The 24,396-nt window shown below is 37.4% G+C and overlaps 1 protein-coding gene across 7 annotated transcripts in view; it reads right to left on the bottom strand.

The window, feature by feature from the left end:
- Positions 1–24,396, bottom strand: part of EndoA (endophilin-A) — a 138,622-nt gene that overhangs the window by 100,365 nt on the left and 13,861 nt on the right. For all 7 annotated transcript variants that reach the window (XM_065221925.1, XM_065221927.1, XM_065221926.1 and 4 more), the window contains exons 2-3: positions 23,794–24,207; positions 34–102 (exon numbers count right to left, since the gene is read on the bottom strand). In XM_065221925.1, the coding sequence (XP_065077997.1) occupies positions 34–102; positions 23,794–23,841 (117 nt within the window). In that variant the 5' untranslated portion in view covers positions 23,842–24,207. The remainder of the gene's footprint in view (positions 1–33; positions 103–23,793; positions 24,208–24,396) is intronic.

Raw genomic sequence — 24,396 nt, 5'->3', positions numbered from 1 at the left:
ATAGTTTGACAAAACTCCGAACCGAAAACTTACTCTTTCCATTTCCATGAAATCCAGGTCCAGTTTGGTGCCTTCCGCACCTCCCATTTTTTCCGTAACATACTGCAATACAAGAAGGGGAAAAAGGGTAGAGAAATTAATAGCGCGACAAGTGTCAACAGAACGGAAATAAATTTAGCAGGAAAGTTGCACACAGTTGGCAGCAGCAGCGGTTCGAATAAATCATATTTTTGAAATGAATTTAATGAAATCGTAACAGTCAATAACTCCATCTTCTTATGAGTATCATATTTACTCGACCAAACATCTAAATGTGAAATGTATCGCACTCCTCCGATCAAATTTACATACAGCAAGGCTTCAAAAAACCATTAATCTTTCCGACTTCCCACACCGGACCCTTCTCACGAGTATCAACTGTCCTAGGTCCCTTGTCTGCAATCCGGGCGATGAAATTCAATCACCAGCAACCCTAGCCGGCTGGCAGTCAATACACATCAAAATAAGCTTCGTATTATTTTTTTTATATTTATCTCCAGAGAAGGAGAGTACTCAACACGCAACCATCATGTGATGGGATGATGATGGTGGTTTTGGGTGGAAAATTGCGAACCGTGAAATGGTGGATACGGAAGACGTGCCCAGAATGTACGGCGCCTTATATGTACTATGAATGTGAATCATTTTTCACAAATAATCGCTATAATGGCTCTCAGCTTGGAAATGGAAGTCTGATTTGTGCGAAACTCAAACGGTTATCCTCTTGACTGTCGTCTGGTCTAACGTGTTAAGTCGAGGGCTATTACGATTTGACGTATATAAGTCTTAGCAGAAGGGTTACCATTCCACAGTGGTCCAGGAGGGAGTTTTTCAGGTAAAAACTAAAAAAAGTGCATAAAGATGCAGTTTAATCAAGTTGGTATCTTCAGACAAGTTTGGATTTGCAAAAAGGCGCATCTGATGAAGGGGTCGTCCATAATTTAAATCTCTTAATAATGCGTTTATTTTTTCAGGCTCATTTGCTGTTGCTTTGCGGAGCCGATATTCATTGTTTAGATAACAAAATTTCTTAAAACTAACGTTAGTAAAGCGGAAGCCGATTACTCGTGGCTATCTCGAGGCTAGGGTTAACAAATTGTAACAAATGGATGGCAGGTGCTCTTGATCTCGAACTAAGCGACATACTGATGAAAAAGACAAATATGGGGGTACACCGATGGGCAGCTAACAGCTTGGGAGAACACATGATGACACTAACTACTAAATCCTCAGATCTATCTATTTTAAAAACACATAAATTAAATTCAAATAGTCGAAATCTCGGCTAGCCAAGACATCTCTAACGGGTATCGCGGGTTGTTTTCCTCGGGCCCTGAGCGATGTGGATAGCTTAGATCTGGCAACACGGTGTAGGGTACATGACCAAACAACATGCTCGATTTCGTGATAACCACTGCCATAAATTGCTGCCTGAGAGTCCAATTCGATAGAAGTGCGAGTCTAACGAACAGTGATTGGACATAAGCCTTGACATAACGCGTATAAAGTCACGGCTCATGTCCAACCCTTTGAACCATGGTTTGTTCGACAACTGAGGGAGAATAGAATGTAACCATGTTCCCAAATCACCATCATTCCATTTTTGTTGTCAACTGATGAGGACTTGCTGACGAGCAATGGAGAAAAATTCGTTGAAGGCAATTTGTCGCTCATAATTTAAATCTCTAAGGACAAAAAAAAATAGAATTCCTAACTTTTTTTCTATGCGGTTTAGAAAAATAAAATGTTGCACCATTTCTACAAACTTTGCTGGAAACATCAATGGTTTAAATCAAGGTTGCAAAGACTCATTTCAGCTAAAACAATGTTTTTCTAAATTATGAAATAATTAGATGCCATGATCAAATTTTGAATTGGTAGGATACAAGAAGAGGTTGCAAAGAATGTGTTTGACATATTAAACCTGTTTATTTCACTTCATGAGAGTCACAATCAGCGATTTTTCACAAACTCACTCACTCACTCACTCACTCACTCAGCGATCAGCAAATCGCTGATTGTGACTCATAGAAAGCAAAATTTACAGGTTTTATGTTTCAAACGCATACTGCGTAACCTCTTCTTTTAAGTTACAAGTAAAACATGTCATCAAACCATCTTTTGGTTTTATTATTCCGAAAAACATTATTTTAGCTGAAATGAGTCTTTGCAACCTTGGTTTAAATCGTCGTTTTCATTGAGATATGAAGTATTTTTTTAAGGAAGGTCCCTTAGAATCGTTCTTTTAGCTATAACTTTTTTATTTGATTTTTTCATGGCATACTATGTTAGAAAGAGTTTTTTCATTTACCAAAACCAGCAACTTTCTAGAATACTTCAATACGCTACCTCACAAATGCAACATGTTAAGAGCGTTTATGTGTTCGAAACATACGATATTCCGGTGGATAATTTGCCAATTGGGGCAACCAGTTTTTTAAACGAATAACGTGATCAAATTTTACGTGCTTTGATAAATATTTTCATGTGAAATAATTAAAGGGGAAGTTATTTTTCAATACAGAAGAGGTAATCTAAAATCGTGTTTTTTAGCTCAATTTTACTTATAAATTGGCTCTTTTCTGAACCATTTTTTTTTGATTTCAAAGGTTATTTTTTTTCGTTAAAAATATATTTTTTGTAGAAAACCACACATTTAAAAAAGTTAGGGGTTGTGTACGAAGCACAACCACATTATTGACGTAGGACTACACGATTATTGTTGTTGCTCCATTCAATAATATTCACTAGATTAGAAGGTTCCAAACATGGCCACTAAACGTTCTGTAACTGAATAATAATTAAAATTAATCGTTAGCGACGCCTGTGGTGTAGTGGTAAACGTGATTGCCTCTCCCTCTTAAAAGGCCTGGGTTCAATCCCAGTCGGCGACGCCGGATTTTTTGAGGCATAAAATCCATGATCATGCCTTCCTTCGGCAGCAAAGTAAAACCGTTGGTCCCCGGTCCATAAGTTAATAGGTCGATAGGTAGGGTCCAGGTGTAGGAGCTGCCTTCCTGGTGTCGGTAGCATTGGTACTCAGTACGGAAAACAAGATCAACGGAAAACAAACCAAAGAAAAAAATCAATCGTAAGTTAAAATGCATTTCATATAACATTCCAGCATGCTTGGCATGCACAGTTGTACACACCAACTGCTCATTTGGTAATAACTTTGCACTCAGATGTTGAAATTTATTTTTCTTTAACGTAATTGATAGATTACGCTCATAGTTTACTGTAGATATGCGAAGATTAGGTAAAGCTTAACATTTGAATCAACACTAATCAATTTAACACTTAAATTCCGAGATGTGTAGTGAGCATTTCTCACCTCATTTTTACAACACAAAAACAAATACAGTTTACTACTAGCATTAAAATCTCCTTCACAACTTTCCCATCTATCAAATTGGCATGTCATGTTAAGTAAGTAATTAGAGATCAAATGGCACACTGTCACTACAGGGTGAGCGAGTTCTGAACTGAGCATTCCACCATCCAATACGCTTTATTCATCTGAACAACTTTGGTCAAAACATCAACCTTCTGTTTAGTTTACACGCAAAAAATTCGACACATTAATTAATTTTATGTAAGTTTTTACCTTATTGTTGGTTAAGCTGTTACCTATTTTTGGATTACCCTAGTTTACTCCGAAAATAATTCATCCTATTCTACACATTGTTGGGTAATTTCGAACGGGCGTGTAAAAACTATAAGCCAAATATCGATGAACATTTTAAAAAGTTCGCTCTGCTTTGATCGATTCGCTTCACTGACTTTCTCTTGCGTTAATATATCCGCAGATGAACTAACACAAACAATAACAGGTGCGCTCTTTTATAACCTCGCTATCGGATATCTGCCTGATGATCATAGAAAGATTATGGTAAAAATGTTTGATCAATTTTCAATAGTTTACTATTGATAAACAAGTATAATCTTTACACCAAACGAAACTTACATCAAGTCTTAATCAATTGGTGTAATAAGATTCGAAATCCATTCATAATTGGTCAAGTTATAAGCGTTCAAAACCTGACACTATTTCGTCACACAATTTTTTTGTCGGCCGCAAATTTAACCGTCAAAATGACAGAGTGCTATGCAAGCATCGAATTTCAGCTGATCCCAACAATAAATTCGTCTACAAAGCGCAAAAACCAGATTCGATGACGATTTGGGCAGCAGTTGCATCGAATGGGAAGAAATCTCCTGTTTTTCGCATCCCGGAGGTATATCTGAACTTTTTACAACAGAAAGTGCAACACATGGGTCCAGCCGGAGTTCACAGACACAGAGATTTGCTTCACTCAAGATTCTGCACCTACCCATGCAGCCAAATGCGTTCAAGCGTGGTGTCAGCAAAACTTCGATCATTTTTGGTCGAAGGAAATGTGACCTCCTTCTTCTCCGGATATTAAGCCGCTAGATTTCGCGATGTTGGCGACTAAGCCAAAAATCAATAAGGACGCTCTTATGGTAGCTATACAAAGAGCCTGAGACGTTGTTTCTGAAGAAATCATGCGAGCCAACTGCTCCAGTGTTGTGGATCGTTTGACGAAGATTATTCGACTGTGTTCCATTTGGTGAATTTTCACATAAATCTTCGAAAATAAATTAAGATGTTCGAAAATCCCTCTGTGGTTGATCGGCCGATTTTCGAGAAGGTGTGCGTCAAAATTGATTCCTTGTCTGTCAGAAATAAGTCTGGTACAGTAGCAGGTTTATTTGAAAATTTTCCATCTGTCAAATTTAAGTAAAAAACGCCAAATGGAACACAGCCTCAGTATGTGGAATGACCAAACATGCAATGCTTGATGTGTTTTGTAATTTCATAATAGTCATTCACAAACATCAAAACGGCCAGCCCTACTGCGTTGTATTTGCCGCAAATATGATTCTGTGAAATGATTCGACAGTGAGCATGCATAAGGGCGAATACGCGATGATCGATTCTCTGCATCGATTTTCTCTTTGCATTGCTACAGCTAAGCGAAACAATTTTCTAGAATTTGTTCAATGCAGAGTAGTAACAGGTTGTATTGGCTATCAAAAGCAACAGCAAACGCACCGAGAAACGTGAAATCTAGCGAGTTATTAACAAAAAAAAAATCGACGAAGAGAATCGATCATCGCGTATAGGCCCTTATGCATGCTCACTGTCGGATTCGAGTTTAAATAAATATATTTAAACAGCGATGCATTTCGCGAATCTACACGCTGGTCTACCAGATGCTGAAGGTGCACGATTCCGACCGTGAGAGAGTCCTGAACTGGTGCTCCTAGAATTCGGATAGATCCGGTAGAAATTTGTGAGCCATCCGATATGGAGGTCCTTACGCCAGGACACTTTCTCGTTGGAAGTAATTTGCAAGCTGTTCCGGAAGCCGACCTGCGTGGGGTTCCTGACAATCGCCTAAAATCGTACGAGCTGAAATCGACAGAATCGTCATCGTTAAGGAGGACAACGTTTATCCAGACAGTTGGCCGCTCGGGAGAATTATTAAATTTCATCCGGGCAAGGATGGTGTCGTCCGAGTCATCACATTACGGACATCACCTGGCAATGACATCGTTCGTTCAGTAGCAAGGATCGCACTGCTAGCTTCACCGAATCCAGCCCTCTAAAGATTAAAAAAAAAGGGACTTAGTCGTTTTGTGCGATACGGTGTCAGTGGTAATTCATCAGCGTGATATTTGCAAAGTGCCCTTTTACGAAGGGACTTAGTCATTTTCTAGTGCGTCAGTCCTATCTTAGTGACAAGGTCGACGAGCTCAAGTGACCTGAAGTTGAAGAATTGTGGTGCTTCTTGGACATAGAAGGGCTTGTGGCGACCCAAGCCGCCGGGTCAATAATAATTTGACTCTGTGCACACCGGACTTAGTGCATTTTCGGTGGCTGCTTATTGCAGCGAAGAAGTCATTCGGTGGCCTTTTCTTGCTCGAACATTTAGACCAGCGTGGACATACCGTACCAAACGCTCCGAGTTATGTGATAGTGACAATTAGCAAACATGGAATGAATGCAATGTTCATCAAATTCCTATTTTTGGATAAAAATGGAATGATCTCACCAAAACTGGTCTGCTTGACTGTGATCATCAACTTTTCCGAGCTTTAAATGGAGTACTCCTTCGGTCGCTTCTACTTGGTGTGACTGTATCGGAGGTTCAATTGAGATTGAACCACACACACGTCCGTTGACTGCCTGCCATGATTTGTGGCTATAATTAGTAGTTTGGTAGTCCAAAAGTATCAGAGCTTCCATCCCTTTACCGAACAATAATTGGCTTGGTGCACATAACAGGCGGCGATAAATATGTAGAACACACGGACAGAGTACGATCCGATAATGATACGTTTTGACGTAAGACTACGCCTGTGATTTCTACATGGGGGTACACTTTATGAAAACCAAAAATGGAACATGTAACAAAATTATGAAAGATTTTGAACGTTAATAATTCAGCTGCCCCTGGACCAATTTCAATAATTTTATCACCAATCGATTAGAAATATTTCTATGCATCTGTTGAATTTAATACTTCATCATTTTTCAACATGTCACTATTGAAAATTGCACGAATGGGCAACTGTTGCTATGATAATTAAAATTATCACCGATTGCCTGCGAAAAGCGATTTCCCTAACACAGATTTCAAAGTTGAATTCCATCCGGTCTCACCAAAAAGTGGCGAGTGGTAGTGTTTTCCAGTACACAACGAAAGGCTCCCCGCAACCTGCTAACTATCAAGGCTGGCATCAACCGCAGATCGGGTTCAGATCCAATCACCGTGTGTGGTGGAGTCTGGACGTCAGCATCAGCAGCAGTGCTTTTGGCGCGTGGCGTTGAACATTGTTCTCCAGTACACAACGAAAGCTGCAGCCCACATGAGCATCCATAGAAGGAGGAAGAAGCCGCACTGCTATTGATCGGAATCAGTAGCTCTTCATGAGTCGCTGAGGACCATCTATGCCAAGCGCGTCACCCTCATTCTAAACAACATACAGCTCACCAGCCTCATCTATGTTTAACACCCTAATTGCTCAGCATTACTCAACCAACACGATAAAACGGTCCTTTTCAGGACCACAATGAATTTGTAAAAGAGTAGTTTTTGGACATTTGTCAAGGTCATCAATCGGATGACAGTATCCATATCAAGCTAGAGCTGGCAGCTTTTGTAAACAATGACTTCTTTCGATGATGTCTTGAAAGTCAAGGCTCGCCCACGCAAATCAACATCACCATCGGGTTGAGTATGACTTCCCCTACCCGGCGGTGATGTTGGTTTGCGGGTGCGTGCCTTTAAATCCTAAAAAAAATCATCGAGAAAGATCATTGTTTACAAAAGCTGTTGCACCTTATTCCAGCTCTATTTAGTAGATATGTTTAAATCTAACATACCATGTACTTTAAGGCAACATTGGGGGTGCAATTTCATAAACCAAAGTCGGTCACGGCATGAAATTGGTCTGATTTTGATTCAGAGATGATGGATTTTAATTTTGAATACGCAATTGTTAGCTATGGGAAATGATTCATATTTTTGTTAATACTTCCCCTTTTTGGATCATGTAAAATTTTCAAAATGGCGTTAATTAAGTTCTCTAATATCTCTAAATGTTCATGTCAAGTGTTCACTCGGCTGTCGACAGAAGCAGGCCACTCTCGATGTGTGCTACGCGATCGTCTGTTTTCTCGGCAGCAACCATTGTGTGGTCCTCCTCAATGTTCTTCATCAGCAGTTCTTTCGGTCGATGCGTCGTCGACTTTGGAAAGCAACCGTTTCGTGATGAGTGTGTGAGTGCTGACCACGTTTTGCGTCCATTGCTACAATGGACGCGCTCTGACCCTCGTTGGCGTACAACAATTTGCCATACAATGAAACTACTGGAAGCGGATCCCGTTCTGATGGATGAGGCTTTTTGGATAGCGGAAGATAAAGTGTTTATTGTGTTGTACCTTTTGACTATAGTTTTAAGATGTATTGTATAGTGACCAAGAATCCTCGGCTCTGTAAAGTTAATTCGGTTGAGCCTTATCAAATAAAATAAATAAAAAAAAAAAAATAAATGTTCATGTTCGATTTTTAAAATGTATTTATCAAAAAAAAACTGCAGAGTCACTTAGTTGGAAGAATTTACACTCGTTCGGCAATCTATTTGTAGGTAAGGATGACTATTTTGTTTCTGTGGTGCTCACGCGGGTGGATGAATTTTCCCATGTTTGCTGAAAACTTCGTCACCATGCATGCAGTTTTGAAAAAAAATGTGCCTCATGAAAGACCAACAAAAAATCATGCCTGGTAGCAGGCGTGCTTCCACTCACTTGCTATAAAAACATGATTTTCTGAATTTTGAAATCATTAGATGTTATAATGATATTTTGTACTTGTTAAAAACAAGAAGAGGTTGAAAGGCAAGTGTTCGACTCATAACACCTGTCAATTTCGCTACCAGAGTGTTACAATCAGCGATTTTATGATTCGTGAGCGTTCACTCAGAGTGAGCGCTCGCGAGTCGTTAAATCGCTGATTGTGACGATCTGAAAGCGAATTTGACAGGTTTTATGTGTCAAACACTTGCCTTTCAACCTCTTCTTGTTTCTAACAAGTACAAAATATCATTATAACATCTTATGATTTCAAAGTTCAGAAAATCTTGTTTTTATATCAAGTAAGTGGAAGCAAGCCTGCCTGGTAGCCCTATCACATAAGAAGTCAACATACTAACATCGGCGACCACGACAAGGACCCGTCAACAAATGCTACACCACCTCTTTCGCGTTTGCTTCCGCCTCTTTCGGGAAGGGAAACGCACCGGAAATGAGTGCTTTCAACACCACAGCGTTGCCGAGTGAATAGCAACGACGACAAGACATTTGCGGAAAATTTATGACACTCACAGACCGGCATACGAATTCTGCGTAATTTCTTTGCTGGCGCCCCATATCATAGGTACTAAACGAAACTTGCTAGCTGATATTGGCTGATAACTGGAATCGATTGTGTGGTGGCAAGCAGCATAAGCAAAGTCATCAAGTAGACTCTATACAGATTTATTAAAATTTCATGCAGTGCGAAATGAGAAACTGAATAATTTATGTAGGTGTGTGCTAAAATTAATCTTCACCTAGAGTACGTCTGACAGAGGTCATCTGAAAAAAGTTCAAACTTCCCGTTCGTTTACTGAGGACGAGGTAATTATCATCGACATTTGGATTTGCTTGAAATTTGCACAAGGTGGCAAATCAAGATCGTTTCCCTAGAGTCAACAACCGAACAAAGTACCTTGTGTCCGCTCTGTTTTTCATGAATTTTATGCGCTCGCGCTATTCATCATGTGAAAATTTAATTTACCCACAATTACCTTCCAAATTTAATTTCTGAAAATTAATACGCTTTACGCGCAATACAATGGGCCAAAACTTAACAAAAGCGAACGGGGACGAAAAAAAATGCTCACAAGAGTAATTTTGCACGCGTCTGCTATTTGCATCGACCATTAGGAGGAGCCATAACGAGACAGAGCGCGATGATTGTTCCACGAAATATGTACTCATCTAAGAACGGCGACTGTCGAGCAGCAGTTCAACTTTTTCGCTAGCTTTTTAACCTTGAACAACGCACAACAGGGGAGACACAACTTTGCGAGAAGGTGTCAGGACAGGACAGGAAAACGCTCCACAATCACGTCGCAGGAATAAATTTCAGTCTGAAAATTTAATACTTGCGGCACAGCAGTAGCAGCAGCAGTAGCCCCATGGTGCCACACAGGGGTTAGGTAAGAGGTAACGATGCGAACGCCAGAAATTCATTTTCTTTTCCAGGCTTTTCCCGGCGCCAGTTCGTTGCAAAGAGCAACAACGATGATGCTCGTTATTATTGAACTACCCGCAGCACCAAGTTGGACTCTTTATCGCCTAGGAAGCAAGATGCCTCCTGCTCTAGAGTGTACACCAGGTCACGGACAACCGGAGGAAACCAGGAGCATTGGCAGAGTGCATCCAATTCGTAGCGCCGCAGCAGCAGCAGCAAGGATCTGGTTTTCTAGGTGGACCAGAAGCAGCGTGCACAATAGCCAGCGTCTGAATAATTAAACTTACGAACGGTGGAAAATGGTTGGACGTCAAATTTAATAAGATTATCTAATGAACGGGTCGTTTATTGTTGGCTCGTTATAAAATATAAAATCTTTATTCTTCGTCGATGCAAAGAAAAAGTTCAAAACTTATTTGTTTCCCTTCCCACCATTTGTGTGATAAGCATCATTAAAGCACAGGACAAGAACCCGAGCAAAGTCGGTTAACAAAATGAAAGCAAATCGATATTAAAGTGTGCAGTTCCTATCATAATGAAAACTCATTTTGATTTCAAATGTTGCGACATAAGTCTGATATCATATTGTGCTTTCATTATGCAGTCAAGACGTTTTAAATGAAAGCAACTTAACTTGAAGTTCTGCTGTTTACGTCTTGTTTAAAATTTAATTGAAATTCATCTGTCGTTGAACTAATGATTATCGTTTATCTGATTTGTTTAACACATTTTAGGTCATTCGTGACTTGCCCGCGGTGAGATTGGAGCCTAAGTCTTTCAGCTTGAGAAACATGAATGGTAACCATTTACTCTAGGCCCGTATTCAGTTAAACATTATGAATGCAAAATCAGTAATCAAATTGATTTCATTGAAAGCAGGATTAGTTTTCCGTTTGCTTCAACAGTGTAAAATTTTGCTCTCATTTTTGCTGTGTTAACCGTTAAGTCAACCAAAATGAGATCAACTTGAGTATTCAAAATAAGTTACATCATAACAGCAAATTTTGATTTCAATTTGATGTTCAGCTTTGCTCGGGAAGATGGTCAGAGTGCTAAATCAGGTGTTTAGAAACAAGTAGCTTTGAGACTGATGAATAACAAACCTATGGTGATAAAATAGACTCATTATGTTTTTTTAAAGAAAAACAACTCTTGTTTATGAACAGTTCGACGCCAAATGACGAATCGGATAAACTCGACCTGCTCCGATTTGCATGAAACTTTGAATAATTCAGAGTTGGTTGGAAATGCTATACTAATATCAACATTAAGCTTTAAGTGCGATAATTTATTACCTAGAGAATGTTCTGAAGAGGATAGGTTGATAGTTCCTCTGGAATATGGCAGTGTGAAAATTGAATAGAAGTTGAAATTGAGCGAAGGGCCATTAATCCGACCGTACTAGTCAAACGCACGCTCCTTTACCTAGCTCATACATTAACGGATGAGGGGATTTGAGGTTTTTCCTCAAATACACAGGCTTAAGGTTCTTCTAGAGTAACATTTGAAATGAGCCTATGTTCAAAAACGAAAAAAACAGGTTTTGATACCATTCTATAGCACCGCTTGTTAGCTACTCGATTTTCGAAACGGCCGATCAAAGAAATTTTTCGATTCATCAATAGGGCCGCACGCTAAAACGGCCATCCATTCATTTTTTTATTGATTTAAAAAGTAATTGAAAATTTTCAAATTAAAGCTAGGCCCTACTACTTGAGGCAGAACCGATGATTTATTTTGAATTTATTTGTCGTTTCGAAAAGGCTTAGCAAAGGGCGTAACAACGGCTTAACAAAAAGGGCCTTTCCATTGAAAGATTCACAAAAAGGCTTATTAATTTATGAAAGTAAATTGTTATCGATTTATATATATTTTTAAAAACTTTTCGCATATTTTAAATGTTGTATACTGAGATACAGTTACTATCATTTTCTGGTTTGTTTACAGTTTGGGCATAGGCCTATTTCATATGTTACTCTAGATATGTTTGTTAAGGGAAAACAAGAACTTTGTGTAAAAATTTGAACATTTTGTTAACACATTTATCAATGTAATTTATACTCAGAAAACAAATTGAAACATTTTAAATCATTTTATGTTAAAAAATTGCACAAAAAAGCGTACTAACAAAAACATAGAAAAAATTACCAGAAGATGTTGTTTTACGATTTTTGTCAGTTTTCAAGTGTCCATACTTTTAAACATTCCGAAAGTTTGCATTTTTTATAAACTTTTTTTAAATTGAGCAAGGACATTTTGATAATATTGGGGTTTTTTAGGGTTGTCTCAAGCATCATTTCGATCAAAAATGCCATTTCCTTGCTACAATTTTTTGAACAATTCGAAGGACGCCATTTTGAAAATCATACAAGATCCAAAATGAACGAATTTTAGTATATATGTGAATCAATTCCCATAACCAACACTTCTAGATAGAGCTGGAATTAGGGCGAAACAGCTTTTGTAAAGAATGACTTCTTTCGAAGATTTCTAGAAAGTCAAGGCTCACCAACGCAAACAACATCACAATCGGGTAGGGGAAGTCTTCCCCTACTTGACGGTTATGTTGGTTTGTGTGGGTGTGCTTTGAATTCCTAGGAATCATCGAGAGAAATCATTGTGTAAAAAAGCTGTTATGCCCTTATTCCAGCTCTACCTAGAATTATGCAATGCTTCAATCGAAGCAGGTCGAGTTTCTCGAGAGTCTTATGACGCTGAGCCTCAGATAGCCTAGTCAATAAAGGCTAGGTTCGATTCCCAGTCCAGTCAAGGAAATATTTCGGTTTATAAATTTTCTGGACTTCCTTGGGCTGAGACTTTCATTGTGCTTGCCACACAATATACAATTTCATACACTGGTAGTGATCAATGCTGTCAAATATAGTGATTTTAGTGACCATGTTGAAGAAATAAGTGACCAAATAGTGACTTATAGTTGTAAAAAAGTGACCTGAGGGAAGAAAATTAGTCGTTCTGATGATATACCAAATAAATGTTTGATGTTTTAGACTTAGTCAATTAGAATCTCATAAACAATAAAATATGTACGATAGGAACCTTTAAAGCGAAAGATTTAATAGAAAGTTTATGACTAAACATCCAAGAGTGTACTGCCTGAAAAACCGGGAATTCTCAGGGAATTTTATTTCTCCTAAAAATACATGGAAGTCTCAGGGAATCTTATCATTACTCAAGAAATTTAATATATTTTTTACTAAGGATATCCCAAAGAAAAGAGTGCATTTTAAAATAAAAACATTAAATAATCCTAGTTATTTTCATTCACACATCTTAAATCGGAGCATAAGTCCTTGTAATTTTTTGGTGAATACTTAGGGAGTGAAGGGGATGCTAAAAGGAGGATTACAATTAAGTCTGAGAATAACTTCAGGAGATCTTCAAAAATAAAAAAATAATTCTAGGAGAGATAGCCAAACAAATTAAGGGGAGAAATCTAAGGATTTTGTGAGGAGAAGTGAAAATAAATTCTTAGGAGGCTTTCAATGTGAGTCAAATTCCAAGGGAATGAGTGAGATTAAAAACTAAATCTGAAATTAATATCTTAGTGACGAAAATTTCAAGGCAATTCCTAGGAAAATTAAAACAAAATTCCATTCGGAGGATAGTTGCGAGAAGTATTCTAACTATATTCTTGTGATATTTTTTTTAGAGAATTCAGAGAACCGTTCCAAGTGAATTTCTGAAATAATTCCATGAGAGTTTCGGGAGAATACGAGTGAATGATGAGGAGAACTCCTAGTGGATTTTCATTAGAAATCTCCATTAAATATGTAATGGACTATTCTTAGGTCTTCAGAAAAATTTGAAAGTTCCCAAAATATTCCCGAAGTTAAAGCCTTGAAGTTCTTTTGTAGTTTGAGAAACTAGCCTGATGCTCTCAATACTTCTCATCATTGTTTTTAACTTCTCTAAACATTTTCGGGCTTCCTAAAGTTTCTACAATTTTCCTTACGATCATGAATCTTCTCTAAAGATTTTAATTCACTGAATTTCTCGAAACCTTTTTAAAATTTATGTAATTTTGGTGCTCTGGGTTATCTCTGCTCTGAGAATATCTGTTATTTCTTGAAGTTAATTTTTAGCTTTTAAGTGAGATCAATATCTTTCTTGAAGTTCTCAAAACTTCTCTAAAGTGTTTGCAGTTATCATGAAGCTTCTTGTACTAGCCTGAATTTAATTGAGCTGTCTAAAAATGTTTAAGCTTCCGTGAACTTCTGGACTTATGTGAAAACCTCAATAATTTTCTTAACATCTCTAAAATTCTCTGAAAATTTGGCATATCCTACTTAATGCAAGAAGAATGATCAATCATGAAATAAATTCACGTTAAAAAAGTTTAAAATAGTGACTGATTACAAGAAAAAGTGACTTTAGTGGCTTGGCCATAAAAAGGGAGACTTAAATAAAAAGTCACTAAAAAGTGACTCGCTACCAGCCCTAAGAACACTACACTGATACATAGCACAAAAGAAGCGTAAAAAGTCTAGAGTAAGGAGAGTAACGTATCGTCATATCTTGAGCTTCCATCCCGGCATGTCCTCGAAAATAAACCTATAAATCTCGGGATCCCATGCATCCCGGAATTTTTAAATGGAGTCACTTTTCCTCCTTTAAACATTTGTTGGATTATCTTTTATAGCATTTGACTCCGGAATTTTCATCGTAAGAGACTACTTATGAAATTGATCTCTTCCCTACTGTTGGCATTTGTTCTGATTGATAGTATTGCACATAGACACCGCATTTGAGAAGTTCCAGGCAAAATAGCGATTTCTATAAAAACAAAATGCAATATTGCATCATGTAAAATTTTCAAAATGGTATCCTTGAATTTTTTCAAAAAACAAGCAGAGAAAATTTATGTCTCTTTAAGAAATCAATGTTTTACTTTAAGTATATTTTTGTTTAAATATTCAAAACCCAAATAACTCCGAATGCCCTTGCCCGAATTTTATTATTTTTTGTATTTAAAATAGAACTTATAAAATTTTTAAACTTTTGAAATGTTTAAAACCATGAACAGATGAAAATTGAAAAAAAAAACGTGAAGTAAGAAATGTTGGTAAAATTTTTAAACTTTATGTTGGAACGCTTATTTGTATATTTTTCACAGAAAATGATTTTAAATGCCAGAAACATTGTTTTCTGAGGATAAATTTCATCAAAAAACTTTTTAACAAAAAGTTCACAGATGTTACCAAAAGTTCTTGTTCGAAAATAATCAATTTCCAGGTTTCCATTATTTAAACATTCGAAAAGTTTACATATTTCATGACGTTTTTTTGTTTTTTTTTTTCAATCGGCACGGTTGGGTGTTAAAAAGTCAAATATCTCAAAACCATATCTTCAATTTAAAAAAATCATTGAAAATGCAAACTTTTGGAATATTTAAAATTATGAACTCTATGAATTACGAAATTGAAAAAAATCGTTGAACAAGAACTTTTAGTGAAATATGTGAACTTTTTGCAAGTACGCTTTTTATTTTATTTCTACCCAGAAAACAATATTTGAGACATAAACAATCTAGTTAACAATGAACAGTTAATGTTCTACGTTTTTCGTCAGTGTAGTACATGGTTTTCAATACTCTTATGTTCACATTTTTCATGAGCTTTATTTAAAAAATAAGTTATAAATATTAAAGATACAGTTTTTGAGAAATTTCGATTTTTATTTTTTTTTTAAATACTAAAAAAATGCCGTGTATATTTTTTTCAGAATTACTTAACTTTACTAAATAACTTTGTTGCAGACGTCATTTCGAACAGAATTGACGTTGTAATGCTACAATTTACACTCAGGTCTTTTTTTACACGGGGGATACGGTCCGTGTAAAAAAAACCGTGTAAAAAAAAACCTACGAGATTTTGATTTTTCGCATGCTTAAATGTTTTAAAAAAATCGGATTTTGATACCATTTGTAATTAAAGCATGATATGGTCCATATAGACATATTTTAAAAATTTCTGTATTTACACCAAAAATTGTGATTTTTTTTAAGTATGCCATTTGATTACAAATAGCTTGAAACGGATAATGTGATTGGAATCAAGTCGATAGGTTGTATCGTTGTCGAGAAATCGTTAAAAACGTACCGTGTAAATCGTGGAAAACCGTGTAAAAAAAACCGTGTAAAAAAAAACCGCGTGAAAAAAAAACGTGTAAAAAAAAACTTCAGTGTATTGGAAAAATTCTGAAGTCATTTTGAAAAAAAAGTACAAGATCCAAAATGGCCAAATTTTTCCATAAATGTGCACATAACACATCATTATGCAAAGTTTCATGCAAATCGGACAAGGTCAAGTCTTAACATATTTATGTTTTATCCTATTTGGCCTGGAACTGATCAGGTGTAAACGGGCTCTACTCCTCCCGGAGGAACTTTTATCTGTCGCCGGCTTCTATCTTGGCTACCATAGCTAATCCGTTTTAAATCGAATTTTAGCCATACTGAATATCATGCTTCAACCGACATCATCACATTTTTAAATTTTTAAAACCTTCAGCAACTTCGGTCGTATCAGTCTCGTCTCAGAACAGCAAAATTCCAGAGTATTCAAAAGTGCATAACATCGAACTAATCAACAAGGAAATTGCTGGAATCAACGTATCTTCGACGACGAGATATCTACGTAGAAGTCATAGAAACTAGAAGTACAGCAGATAGGAATTCAGTTAGCTTTGAGAAAGCTCAGCGAAATTTGTAGCAGCTTAGCGAACTTAGTAGAACAGTAGTGAACTTCGTAATATAGACCCCGCACACCGGGGTGCAAATCGAGGCCCAAGGCAGCTGGAAATCTCCGCTGTACTACACGCTTTACATCACTGTTTTTCCCTAGAACCAATGTTAAATCGCTATCCGGGACTTCTGGTGGTAGATCGAAAACTTTGACGTACTGAAGGTGCCACGGTTGATTTTAGATGCAGATCGCGAATTAATTATTAGATCGCAAAATTGAGGCACATATAAATTTGCTCCATTCCTCCCGAGAATATAAATTTGTGTAACACCTCAAAAACGCAGTCTTCGAAAAAATCTCATTATTCAGGAACGAGGGAAATTTTCCCAGATAGAAAGATCACGGACATAGAATGAATGCGTCTAGATATTTTCGTAAAGCTCTCTAGAAAATATTTTCTGAAAAAAACTTTTGATAGTTCTTCAAAGTGACTGTATTCTGAAAATTAGTGAAGTCCAAGGGTGGCTTGGTCTTGAAATTTTATTGCTTTTGAAGAGAGGACGATGTATAGTTTTCCAGATGTTAGCTTGTCATCTTTCGGGTTTGTCCCGGTGACTTCAAATTCCCAGCTTTTTCCCGGTTTTCCCGGTTCACTTGTCACCCTGCATTTTACATATGAAACACTTGTTTTTAATCCCATTATATTTTTTACTTTGAGACCCAGCTCAACAAGAAAATTATTCCGGATAATACGCTTAACCAATAGTGGGAAATCGTAAAAACAGCGCATCATCTCCACAATTATGTACGTTAATTCTATCTAAATTGCAACAGCAGCAACATAACAATACTAAAACTTAACTGAGAAGCTAAATTTACGAGCTAGCCAGGTTTTAATGAAGACCTAGAATACTCAGTAAAGCCACTCTATGATGTCAATGCAATGCCTGTCTACGTATATTTGAATCATTATTCAATGATAAAAGCGCTATTTCAAGCAATAAAATAATTCTCCCAAGCAAGGCCATTCTCCTAAATTCCCATTTAGTTAGTTCTATGAGCTAATCAAGCTGTTAACAATCCGAACACGAAGCCTCCGGAAAAATGTGTAACGGTAAATTGGCAATGTTTGAAAAATTGTCGTTCAGCAATTTATCTATAGACTTTAAATCTATTGATACCGAAAAAATCTAGTTAAAGTCTGTAGTTTAAAATGGATCCAATAGATTTAAAATTAGTCCATAAATGGCTGAGCTACGATTTTTCAAACATTACAAGTTTTCCGTTACAGTGTTAAGAACACAATAAGGAACAAAAACTAGAAGTATTCAGAAAAAAAATCACCATCTTTTCTTAAAGCTGCGTTTAGACAAGGGAAGTCAATTGATCAACTCAGTTTAAACCATGCCATTCAACTGACTTGATCAACTCACTCGAATTGAAAAAAGTTGAACCAGGCTCAACTCTTCAAACAAATTTAATTAAACTAAGTTGATCAATGACTTGTGTTGTCTAAACCCAGCTTAACTCTTTACAATTCTTGCATTTACTCAAAGCGCTCCAATGCACTAAACGGATTGATTTTTGTTGGACACAGCTGGATCGAGCAGACGCACCAATCTACTCGATGGTTAAATTTTGTCAGACGCAATTAGGTGTAACATCTAGAAAGAGACGCACATACCCATTAGCAGCATACATTTTGCAGCAACTAACAACGTCTAGCGTCTACGGAAATGGATGTTTATCTTAGTTCAACTCAGAAATGTAGCAACACCTAGTAGGAACTGAGTTTATAATAGGCTGAAAATCATCGAAATACCCTTTTATTTGAGTAACTTTTGCTCAACTTGCAAAAATGCAACATCAAGCAACACAAGTTCGCAACTCTATTTAAAATTTTAAAAAACCCTCAAACTATACCAAGTAATGAAGTTATTTGAAACTACCAAAGTCAGTCATACTTATTAATAAGTTTCTGCTATAAACAAATATTGCCCTGAATTTGAGTTGAATTCCCTGATTTACCAGGTCCAAAAAAGAATTCCCTGATATTCCAAACAAATGAAGGTAAATTAATTGTAATCCGTACAAGTTCAGAAAAAGTACTATTCAGTTTAATGGACTTTCCAAAGGCACTCCACATTCTGGGACAATATTTTCTATACCTTGTTTACAAGATTTTTGTTTTTAATTTCTGTCGTTTTAAAAAATGTCGAGAGCTTAACAAGAATAAAATTTTGTGAAAGGTCTATGACAATTCACGATCACAGGAGAGTTAAAAAAATCATAACCTGGGCAAATTTAGATAACAACAGACTTAAACGCCTATATTATGGGATTTAAAAAAATCTAAGTGATTTCGTCAACACCTTTTCAGACATATTACACACTGATTTTTTAATAATGTTTCTAACACAAATTTGTTCACAATTAAAACTTTGATTTAAAGTAAATTTTTTAAAGATTATTTACCCTCAACATTGGTCGTAAAAAAAGTGCTTTAGGGACTAAATTTAAAAAAAAATAGTGACTGTAGTGACTTTTTTAAGGAAAAAAGTGACTTTTTAGTGACTGACTTGAAAATAGTGACCTGCTACCAGCCCTGCTATCTTTATTAACTTCCCGTGATTCCGGGATTTTCCGGGAAATAAAATAAATATTTCTCGAATCCCGGGATGATTAAAAGCACCGGGAAATTGAAGCTTAAGATTAGTTTAAAATCGGAAGCCGTTCGAACCGAAAAACAATCGATCTCTGTTATCGTTAGTAACAACTCAGTTTATTTTCGATATAGCAAAAACAGTAATCCGCATATTTTTTTTCATTGGCAGTAAATGCGATTCCTTGCACTCCCCGCATAGCTGGCTGCAAAAAATTGGCACCAAATGTAATCACACACGATGACCGAGCACAGTTCGACAACTTCAAACGCACCCCCTCTATATAGAAATAGTTATAGAAACAACCATGACCCATATCGACGGAGCTACATCACCAAGGGAGTTGTAGCACTGAGGCTGCCATCAACAATCATCCTCCTATCTTCTGCAATTCTCACCTGCCACCGGTATCTGCCCTTTCAACACGTGACCACAACCACCCACCCAGTACCATCTCCCACACAACCCAGTCACTCTACCAGTGCTGATTTTGCTGCCTCTGCTGCTGCTGTGTGCATCATCGCCAACCACACGAATAATGCAAGAAATAGGTCACGAACATCAGGACACTGGAACGAATCGGGTGCATAGAGAATGAAGGATGCGACCCACCCACCCATGGTGGCCCATTATGGAGAGGCAGAAAAGAGCTTTTATCCTACCACCTACACATACACAAGCGACGACGTTCGACGAAGGCTGGCACTCTCATTGCAACCATCGACCTGCCTGCCGGGTTGATCTTGTTGGAACCAAATGGGACAGACTGGAATATGATGCTGCTCAGTTGAGTTCGGTGGCTTATGAGGGAAACATTTTCCCCCTTTCCCGCACACCGTGCTTCCAGCACTTTAACAAATGGGAAACGATTTTTCATTTATTTCAATTACGGTAAACATTTGCAGAAAATGATGGAGGAAACATGTGTCTCCTCTCTACATCGCTCATTGCATTGTTGGGTGCTTGCAGCACGGATTCAGGATTATGAGTGCGGTGGAGGCATCCCAAGCGTGTGGGATGCGATTATTCTAAAAATATACTCCCACTTCCGGCGCAGAAAGCGACGGAATACGATGAGGTAGCGAGGGTATCAAGGTTTGCCCCACCATGGCTTCCCATATGGCAAGTTCATGAGAAATGGGTCACGGTGTCGTATCGGCAAAATCGGTAAAGCAATGACTTTCAAACATTCTAATTACTCAAGTAAATCTGGACGTAGGTCATTAGGTCAAAGGTCGATAGGAAAAAAATTATTAGGTCGAACGGTCACTAGGTCAAATTTTGCAAAACACTTAGCAAAGAAAATTTGCTGGTTCGAAAAATAAAACAAGCAGCAAATAATAGGAGGATAAATAGGATTAGTCAATATGAGCTTTGAAAAGAAGCTACACTAAAGAGATTGCATATTTTGATGAAGGAGCCAAAAATCACGAAAACAGTCAAACGAACTTGTTTGAAAGAAGGAAAACTCCCTAAAAATTACTTCTTACCAAATTCTCAAACCTGAATCTTCGAAAGAACAGTAGATTGGTAAAATGGCTCTTGGGTGCTGTCATGGTAAATTTAGACCTGGTTATTCTCTGATTTTTTATGTGCGCGCCATGCCCACTTCAAATCCATGCGCCCATTCAAAAGCGCCCATAAATGTAATACAGGGATGTATAACTGCATCTACGCACAATTCTAATTGACACTCGAGTACGGGTTAAACTTTTCTACAATCAGTATGCCATAAAACTTAAAACGAGAGTTGAACCAGTCGACTTTTCAGAATAGTTCTAAGGAAATTCTAAGGAGAGTTTCAAAAGCATTACAATGAAATTTCAATAGATTCTCTCAAAGGTACTTTGAGAATTCTGATGTGAGTTCCAAGGTAATTTTGAGACAATACTTTGGAAAATCTAGGGTGAACTCTATGGGCAAGAGAATCATGAAGAAAATTCCTATAAAATTCTGATAAGACTTTCTTGAAAATTCTGAGGTTAACTAAACTACGTTCCGGCAAAATTGAAAACTCATTTTTTTTTTAATTTTGAACGAAACATAAAACCATAGACTCTACCTGTGGGCACAATTTTATAAAATCTTCAGACCCTTCGTTCCAATTTGTGCTTACTGTGTTTGCTTAAAGGGTTGTCTACGAGGGGAACCGAAAACTTTGATCGATTCGCTCCAGATCACATGCTCAAACTACAGCTGTTGATCAAGCGGTATAACAACAGCAAGCTGTTGAAGAAACAGCCTCGCTAAGGAATCCGCCACCGTCAGAGTACCAGAACCCCTGCGTCAGAAAACCGCAATATTAAAAATTGCTAAGTGCTCGAATAATAAGACCTCAATTATACAACTTATGATCATAAATCAGTACGTATCCCGAGCAACAATTTTGGTTTTATGAGGTACCGTGACCAAAGATACAAAAACACAAATCGGAAAAATATAATCTGAGATTCATAATTTTGAAAAAAGTTTGTGTATGTGCTTAGGAACAAGATTGATAGAATCAAAACTGGCCGTTGTCATTGCAAAATTTGCCTTGTACAATCATTCATTCCATCAATATTGTCCTTAAGTTTTAAATGTCATTCACAACTTTGCCTTAATTTGTATTCTCCTCCCTCTCTGTGACACGTATTCTCTTATAGTTAATAAACAGTTACAAATTCTGAAACTTTCTCACCACCCACTTCAAAGAGTGGACATCATTTTTAACTGCCCCTAACCTCAAAAGCTCCCCTAGTAGTACCATCGACAGACATACCGAGTAGTACCGCTGTACTGTTTTAATCTAGTACCGTTGTCGACGTACTAGATTAAAACAGTACAACGGTACTATTTGGTATGTCTATCATAAGTATAATATCACTGTCGAGTTCCATAATGTCCTCTGTTATATGCACAAACAATATCTAAATGAGGTATGGGCATTAGGGAGACTCAACTTAACAACCCTCTACTCCCCACAGCTCTTTCGAATCGTTTTAAGGTCTCGAACAACTGTGCCAAATTTTAACGAATTGGTTACGATCATGATTTGCGAGAGAGCCTTGTGGGAAACGGTCCTAAAACTGTTCAATTGATTGTCAAAAATTCAAAAATAGCTCATTTTTTACCAAACCTGGGACTATACTGAACAACTTCTTTGCCGACCGCAAATCGATTCGGGTTTTGTGGAAAAAGTTTTTATTTTTTACTTATGGTCATATGATCCCCGCATACACTGGGGTGCATATAAGCTTGTAGATATGCGCGGAGTACCAGGAAGACAGTAAAAAAGTAAGAGGTTGTATAACTCTTTTATCAGTAATTTGTGGTCCTAAAAGGACCGATGGGTTGGAAGCTTGGAAGCCAGTTTAGAATAATGCTGTAGAACTTTTTCCTCGATGTTCTTGAAGATTATAGCGGTGCGGAAATGAAATATGTATTAGGGAAAACACATCAATCACAGAAACTGAGCATACCGGACGATATCTACGTTTATGCTTTTTGATGCAGATATTAAGCCCCTTCTATTAAGAGAATTCGGCAAGATTTTTTTTTTTTTGGGCATACTTTTCTTAATAGGAGGGTCTTAAAATTTGCATCAAGAGGCATAAAGATAGGTACCGTCTAACATGCTCAGTGTTCGGTATCAATATTCGGCGACTGTGTTAGGGAAATCACTTTTCCCATCACCGAAACGCCTCGTTTTCTGATGACAAAATTACGCATTTTCGTGCACAAACGCACGGATTTTTTGTCTTATTAATAGATAATAAAAATAATCGAAAATTGATTGAAGGAATTTCTTTGCTATTGTTTTCCAATCGCGAGATATTCGCGATCAACCATATAAATTCGAGTTTTTTTTTTTTGCTTTTTCTAGCGTCCTAGAGAAAGCCTTACCTTAATTTGAAATGTTTCTGCAATTCAATTCGTGCAGTTTTCAAGTGACCTTTTGAACATGTATAAAGTGTTTATTTTAGAAGATTCGTAGATGACATTACAATCGATTGCCTTGTTTAGAATTAATATCCATCCGCTATTGACAGAGTTATAAGTGGTTAAATCCTGACCACTTTTCGTAACGAGGTCGATTTTGATTTTTTGAAATTGCACCACCAATATGTTGCCGAAAGACGTAATCCTACGTCAAAAAATAATAACTTTTTGCACAGAAGTCGAATCGATTACCGGTCTTGGACAATGTGTCCTATTTAGTTTTTACAAGCTAAGTCCCAAACAAATTTTAAATATCTCCCGCAAATCCAGATCCGAATACATTCAAACTTGGCACAGTTGCTGGGGATCCCAATACGAATCGAAAGAGCTGTGGTAGCCGAGGGGTTGCACATGCCACACTGGTGCTATCGTGTGATTAAAAATCTACCTAGACCTAGACCAAGACGGTAAAAAAAATGTCAAGCACTTGCACATAAATTATTATCATCCCCAGGGTACCGTTGCTTCTAGCATAAAGTCCCACATCAGATAACGACCCACTGGAGAGTCTTCACATACACGACAAATGCACACTATCCTATTTTCTAAAATACAATTAAAATCCATCGGCACACCTACCTGATTCGCTTTATTGATCTGCTTCTTCAGACCAGCGAAAGCCATCATGTTACTAATCTTGAGGCTGTTTTATTTGACGGGTCTTCACGAAAAAATGTGGTCTCGCTCAAACTCTGAGCGATTGCTAGTTTCGTACTAGCGTGGTCACCGACTATGTAGCACCAAAAACTTGCACCTTGTACTGTTGTCACTCACTCGTTTGCAATTCTTTCTTCGATTGCAAATCAATCACCAACAGGCTTCAAACACTTCACTACTTCTTCTTTTCGGCGACGATGAGATGCACTTTTACTAACTTCCGGAACCTGCCAATCTCGCACTGCACACAATCAATCAGCCGTTTGTACTCTCTTCTTGAGCTTTTTTATTTTATTTTAATCAAACACTGCTGCTGTTGCTACTGCTACTGCTCTACTGCCATTTCCAATCGAAGATCGTCGTATTTACGGAACGAGTTCAATTGCAATCATTGGGGTATCATTTCCACGTGATACGGCGGCATCCAGCGTCAGGATCAGGCATCAGGCGATACATGGAAAGAAAACGAGAGGGAGAGAAAGAAATTAGATCTAGAGAAAATGTAAATGGGGAACACTTGAATCG

The sequence above is a fragment of the Ochlerotatus camptorhynchus genome, unplaced genomic scaffold (genome assembly GCF_037179485.1).
Source record: "Ochlerotatus camptorhynchus isolate MF236.1 unplaced genomic scaffold, CSIRO-AGI_Acam_v1.1 ptg000150l, whole genome shotgun sequence".
Taxonomy (NCBI): Eukaryota; Metazoa; Arthropoda; class Insecta; order Diptera; family Culicidae; genus Ochlerotatus; species Ochlerotatus camptorhynchus.
This window is presented reverse-complemented; position numbering and strand designations above follow the sequence as displayed.